Source organism: Crocodylus porosus, unplaced genomic scaffold, assembly GCF_001723895.1.
Source record: "Crocodylus porosus isolate Cpor-Errol unplaced genomic scaffold, CroPor_comp1, whole genome shotgun sequence".
NCBI classification, from domain to species: domain Eukaryota; kingdom Metazoa; phylum Chordata; order Crocodylia; family Crocodylidae; genus Crocodylus; species Crocodylus porosus.
In genome coordinates this window covers 36,782,530-36,789,393 of record NW_017728912.1, presented here as the reverse complement: position 1 = coordinate 36,789,393, position 6,864 = coordinate 36,782,530, and the positions used below count along the sequence as shown (strand labels likewise).

The 6,864-nt window shown below is 39.1% G+C and overlaps 1 protein-coding gene across 4 annotated transcripts in view; it reads left to right on the top strand.

The window, feature by feature from the left end:
* Positions 1–1,396: 1,396 nt before the first annotated feature.
* Positions 1,397–6,864, top strand: part of ANKRD17 (ankyrin repeat domain 17) — a 139,870-nt gene continuing 134,402 nt past the window's right edge. For all 4 annotated transcript variants that reach the window (XM_019534281.1, XM_019534280.1, XM_019534279.1 and 1 more), the window contains exon 1: positions 1,397–1,510. In XM_019534281.1, coding sequence (XP_019389826.1) covers positions 1,457–1,510 — 54 coding nt within the window. In that variant the 5' untranslated portion in view covers positions 1,397–1,456. The remainder of the gene's footprint in view (positions 1,511–6,864) is intronic.

The following is a 6,864-nucleotide window of genomic DNA, read 5'->3' as shown; positions in this document are numbered from 1 at the left end:
TTTCAGTTTTCTTACAGAACCAGAATGGAGAGAGGGAGGTAGTGGTGTTAGGCAGAAGGAAGAGCAGTGTGGCACCTTTATATAAGATTCATGCAGAAAGGTATACGGTTTTGTAGGCAAAGCATTAGATGCTAAAAACTGGAACAGAACATGAGAAGCAGATTGAGATAAAACTTAGTGACAGCACTTTGGTTTGCTATTCACGAACCCTGTGTGTATTAGTCATTTATCAGTCTTTCCTTGCAAGTGGAGTCAGATTGTCAGGCTCTGGTAGTCTCTAGTCAATATTTAATTTTTTCATATTTCCTTTTTTCTCTTTTTGGCATGGTCCTGGGTTTCTCCTAGGATATCTGCCACCTTCATTTGGTTCTCTTAATGTTGCGCTCCAGCAATGGAAAGAGAGTATGGAGGAGAGGCCAGAGAATCTCGAGACCCAGGCAACAACCATTGTATCTGGAGGAAAAACATGATTTTAAGTGGACTTTGTAGGCACTGAGCTGGCCAAGAAAAGGGCAGCAATTTTTAAAGCATCGCAGTATAACACACCCCAAGGAGAGAGCACTTTCGGAATTGTGCTGTAGGGTGGAGGTGGTGTGAGTTCACTTCAGACTACTGTTGGAGCTTTGCACCTGATTGACTATGTTTAGTTTCTAGAGTGAGGTATTTGAGACTACAAAGGACAGTGTTCAAATGTTAATTTAGATGAGAAAAATTTCAGTAGGAGAGACTTGCAGGGAGACCATCTGGGATAAATGCATGAAATTTTGTCAAGAGGCAAGAAGGTAACCTATGCATAGGAAACTGTTGAGTGCTGAATCAGTATTGAGAAAAACAAGATTTAAATAGGTTTTTCAAAGACCATTCTGTCAAAAACTAGAATGAAGCTTACTCTGCTAATTTATACAGATCAGAAGTTAGGAAGGACTTCTTAATACCTAAGGAATGAACCGGAATGGCTGTTTTGTATTTTATCAGACACTCATTCCTGTTACTTTCTGTCAGGATGCCTGAGACGTGTGCTTGTAAAAGCATTTTTCTACAGCAGCTTTTATTCTACAAACCTTTGCTCCAGATACATTTATGTATCACAAAACGGCAAGTCCCGGGTGAACAAACCTAAGAAGGCTGACGCTTCAGAATTCTTGTTTTAAAAATGTTGAATTCACCTTAATAATTACTATTGTAAAGTATTTAAGTTAAAGAAAATTGTCTGGATGTTTTCTGCGGTTGGGTTTTTAGCAGGAGTGTTTCTAGTACAAGTGCAGCTGTGTCTTTAAAGAGCTTTGTGAACGAATCACCCCCACGGTGTTGGTAGATGCCTGGCTTGCGAGTGGCCCAGCTGCTCCAGGCTGTAATAGAACATTCCATTTCCTGTTCCCTTGCTGACACAGAGGAGTGTTCCTGCTGGCAGTGATCTAATCATAGTGCAGTAAGAAACATGGCAGTTTAATAAAACATGGTGGAGACAGCAACTGAAATGGAAGCATATGTTCTAGAAGACATTCTTGAGGTAGGGTTGCTTTTAGAAACTGCAACGAAAGAGGAAGCCAGAACAAAGACATTGATCTGCTGGAATTTGCTTATGAATTAGTCTGTGGATAGAGAAGGGGAGGAAGTTAGGCATTAAAGCAAGACACACAGTCCTTGTTCTGTGAGATGTGACAGGATTGGTTCTGACTACAGATTTTGTTGAGAATTAGTGTAGTTGCAGTTTACCGGTTTTGTAAATTGCCTTGTAAATTGTATGCAGTAGAGAGGAATAAAGAGGGAGCCTATGACTTTATAAAATGCCTGCATGACCTTTAGATTAACTCATTAGAAGGTGGGATCAGCAAAGCAGCTTTCAGAGGGTTTAGTTTCCTATGTGTGGCATAGCTCATTACATAGAGGCCTAAGGTAGCTAATATTCTGCTGTTTAAAGAAGGTGTTTTTTCTTTGAATCAATATACATTTAAAATCTGTTAAAAAATGAAAGATGGTAAATTTACTAAATATGCTTTGGATCACGTTGGAAATGCTAGAGATGGCTTTTTCTCTCATGCAGCCATGTCTGCTTAGATACAATATCTTATTTTTAGAGAGTAATCAGAATTACATTGTAAATTCTAAAATGCTGAATTTTGATTGTCGTCTTTTTGGAGCATACATTTTTATATACATTGATCTCTTACTGCCTGGAGAGAGGTCACAGCTCACCAGATTTTATTCTTGTACTGTATCAGTCTAAAAATAAGCTGTAGTTATCAGTCAGTTATCAATTGCTTTCTGTGTGCTTTATTTCTTCCTTTTTTAGAGAATTTCTGATTTAACAGCCTTTGAATACAATATTGAGTTACTGCAGTTTCTGAGCTACCAATTAGAGTTATAGATCTGTCTTTCTAGGATGATAGAACTAAAAAAAGGGCAAGGATATGACTAGTTTTTCCTTTGGTATGTGGAACACTGGTGTTGAGAATTCTCCGTTGCTATAAAGCTGCGGAGGTGGGGGGAAATGAGGTAGAGCAGAGAGGCTGCCTGCGCATTTTAAAGTGCTGCATGATCAATGAGCATTTTCTGGAGCCCCTGCGTGTGCTTGGGGCTGACATTGCAGTATGGTTCTTATAGCTTCTTGCTGTTCTGCAGAATGAAACTGATTGTGCTGTAATTTTCTTTCTTCAGTATCATTTCTCCTGAAATTAACATACGATACAGAGAATTTTGTATTTTACTCCATTAAAAATATATACATTTGTGACCTGATTCTGTTTGACTTTCTTAACACAGAAATAGATTTACTTCATAGAGTAAATGATAGCTCCTCTTTTTTGGGTGCATCTCCAATCCAAAAACCTAATTGACTTCCCTGTAATACCCACGTGTGTTAGTTTAAAGTGACACTGCTCCTATTTGCTTTTACATCTAGATGAAGCCTGACATTCCAAGCATTATATCCCTTCATACTTTCTAGAATATGGAAGTAGGAATAAATCAGATTAATCTCTTTTACTGCATTTTTTACAGTTTTGTTAGCAAAGTGTAATAGCTGGTTAAGTGCTAAATAGATGTGCGCTGTTCCATTTTTTCATCAAAAATAGTTCATACTTAATCTATTTTTTTCAAAATTAAATATTTAAGAGTGCTTGCAATTGCACAGATTTTTCTAAATAGCATTAACTTTGAATGTGGTCCTATTATAATGTTACCAGTTGGCCTATAAACATTTTCCAGTTGCATTAAAAACAAAAATGGCATTAGCGTTAACTTTGTTCCCAAAACCAGTTTTAGACTCCCTTGTTCCCATAATATATACGTATTCTCATAACTATCATACTTACTTGAATTGAAGATGGCCCCTGTTATAAGACAGCCCCCCAATAATTAGATTTTATATATGGAAAATGTATTAACATCTTCCAGGTATAGAATCTAATTATTGGAGGTTTTTCTTGAATTTGTCAACCTCCCACTGCTACAAAGAAAATAAATCTGGGGGAGAGGGGGGTCCCATGTAACCCCTTTGCCCTCTGCTTTGCTACAGCTTATTTCCTCATCAGCCCTTTCCCCCTCTCTTTCCTATTAGACCCTGTTCTCCCTGAGCACATGGAAGAGAGGAACAAACCTGAAAACAATGACCTTGAAATTAAACATGGCTGTACCAATTTGCATAGGGTACCCATAGACTTAGTTCATCCAGAATTAATGTATGTTACTGCTTTTTTAAACTGCTGCAAGTTTTAGCATAGGCATTCCATAAACATACCCTTTAAGCAGCATTTTGGTACCTACTTGTGTATAGAACAGACTGTGCATGATATTAGTCCAAAGGCTTGTGAATTTATCATATAGTTTATTGGGCTGGGCCCCACCGAAGTCAGCAGGACTTCAAGCCATGGTGACCCCACAGCTCACCACTGCTCAGTATGTGTGTGTGTACTCCAGATGCGCCCACCCCCGCGAAAGGATCCATGTACTAATTAGACCCCCACTCATGACTGGAACCTGATGTACTTGTTACGGGTCCTGGGATGCTCAAAAAATTTATATGAAGATGAGCTGGACAACATGGTCCAGCTCCGCACATAGAGGACGTGGCCATGCTGATCATCAGGGATCCTGGTTTTCTCTGATTTTAAAAAAGTCCTCAATTTTTGATTAAAGAAAGGTAGCCCCAAATTTACATTTTTCCGTGATTTAAATGAAACACCTCCTATCTATCTATCTGTATAGTGGTGTTTCATTTTAATCTTGGAAAAATGGGGATTTAGGTGGGGATTTTTTTAAACTGAAAATTGGGGATTTTGTTAAATCAGAGTAAACCAGGGTTCCTGTTGATCATATGCGACAGGTTGAGAGGGGCCACTAGAGGATTTTTGGGTGAAGTGTTTGGGATTCTGCTTGGTTTTGTTCGCCAGACATTTAAGGCTGGTGAAGAAACGGGAATAATTGGGAGTCATGGGAAAACAGTCACACCTCAGCTGTGGGAGTGAAGAGGAAGTTGAAATAGATGTAGCATTGTGCCTCACCATGACTTGAAAAGAGAGTTGGTGCTGAGGGGGATGGCACTTAATGGGTTCTGCCATTGATGTCTATCTTATTCAGATGAGCTAACCTAATCTATCATTGTGGTTACTTCCCATCAGCATGTGTGCCCAATCTGGGCCAAGTGTTTTATAGTCATGCTCAGTATTGGCTGCATTTAATCAGCTTCATAGTTGGTTTCTGTTCCTGAGCACATGCTTCTTTTGGCGCAATTTAATGATAGAAAAGGTATTTAGTTAGGTTTTCCTGTATGCAATTATAAGACAAAGGTTTTTTTTTGTGGGGGGAACTTCATCTTGTAAATATGGTAATATTTCGGAAGGTAAGGGGGCTATTCGTAATATGAATTATGTATAATTTTATTAAAGTAATAAGATGCTATCATAACTTATTCAAGCTTTTTTATATCGAAACTTTAACTTTTTTATATAAAGCACTTTTAGTGAGTGAATCTTTAAGTCCCTATTTTGGAAATATTTATGTTCTAGAATAATCATTTCTATCCTTATACACCTGAAATCTGATTTTTATTTATTTTTTTCTTTTTTTAAAGAAATATTAAAGCTTTCCTATTTTTAAAACATGATTTTAAAATCCTTGGCTTTGGGGAAAATTTACTTGTTTGATATTTGTTTTCTTCTTTACTATTTCCTCACAAGATGTCACCATTCTCAAATCTAGACTTTTCACTAGGTTTGAGTTAACAAATCTTTCCCATTTTGTGCAGTTTCATTGAAATAAGTGGGACTGCATGGAGATGGAACAGGACAGATTTTTATTTCCAACTTCATGGCACCCAGGTTAAAATATGGAAAAGTTTTGTCCTTCATCGATTTACATTCCCATGAGAAATAAAAGCTGTTTTCCTCAAATGAAATATTTTATTGAAAACTCAAGGGAAACTTTCAGATGTGGCATCTTTTAAATTGGAAAACTGATGCTTGTTTTTAATATGTTTCTGTAATCTTCTTCTGAAGGTTCTAGGTTAAAACAGGGTGTTCTAGCAATATTTCAATAAGAAGTTAATTATTTTATTGGCTTTAAAACTGACTGTTATTATAACTGTTTTCATTGCAAAGTAAGTGGGCTGTTGGGGACAGAACTTGTTTTTAACAAAATATATATATTTGGGAATAATAGAGGAAGTGGTGACCAAATAAATCTTAGTTTGCTACTTCACCTTGTGGCAGTTTTAAAAGCTTTTCTTGAAAATATTTGTTAAAAATACTTTTGGGATGTGATTTCTTTTTTAAGGTTTGTGCTGCTTTTTGTCTACTGGTTTCCTTTTCTTATATTGATTAAGAGCAAGGGTACTGCCTTGTGGGTACTCCTGGGTTGGAGGAAGACTAAGGGACATCACCCTGACAGAAACAAAAGAGGGGATAGTAGGACTTGGACAGCCTCCGTTCTTCCATACTCTTGCCCAAGCATATGCGTCGAAGGCCTTGGCATGGTAGTTGCAGGGCTTTGTACAAGTGGATCCATTAGGCACTTAGAGGTGCACTGATATATATTGGTTGCATATTGGATTGGCACTGATAAAGGAAAATTAACGTGATCAGCTTTTTTGACTGGTGTAGCTGATAATGTCATAGATAAATGCCTTGTGTATGCGCGCAGCCATGCACTCATGCATGTGGCCAGGAATGCAGCCCTGCAGCTTGGAGAAAAGTACCCTACAGGTAGATCTGTTATGGGGGGGCAGATTGGAGTCCCCACAGTGGGGCGGGGGTAGGTACTGCCTAGCCAGGGTGGCAAATGGGACCCCTGGAATTGTTTATGGGGTGGAGGCAGGCTGTACACTATGGGCTGAGGGCCATGGGTTCTGCCAGCCTCTTCCTGGTGTCGGGGACTAGGCCAGGGCTGTGCTCAGAACAGGTGGGAGCAGGATAGGCTCAGCTGTGTGAGGCATGTGGCAGTGGTAGTGGTGGTGCTGGGAGGGGATTGCTATGGGGGGGGGGGGGCTAAGGCAAATTTTGGGGTGGCCATAGCTCCTTCCCCAGGCCCCTTCCTAGCGCTGCCCCTGTTCAGGGCACTCCGCTCTGCTGCCTTTCCTTTGGGAACCCCAATTTTTATTCCCTCTGGTTGCAGTCTTTACTCAGACATAGGTAGCTGATTTGATCTGCCTTGCAGCAGTCCTAATATGCAGTCTTTCAGGAAAGGGAAGAGTTCCTTTAGAAGGCTGTTATGGAAAGGATGGTCCTGTTTTCAAAGTGCTGAAAGACAGTCTCCTTCTAACTAGGATTCAGACTTTTTGAAGGGTTTGTCTAAACAAGGAGTTACAATGTAGCTAAAAAATATAATGAATGCCAGTTTGTTTTATTTATAAAATGTACATCTTCCCTA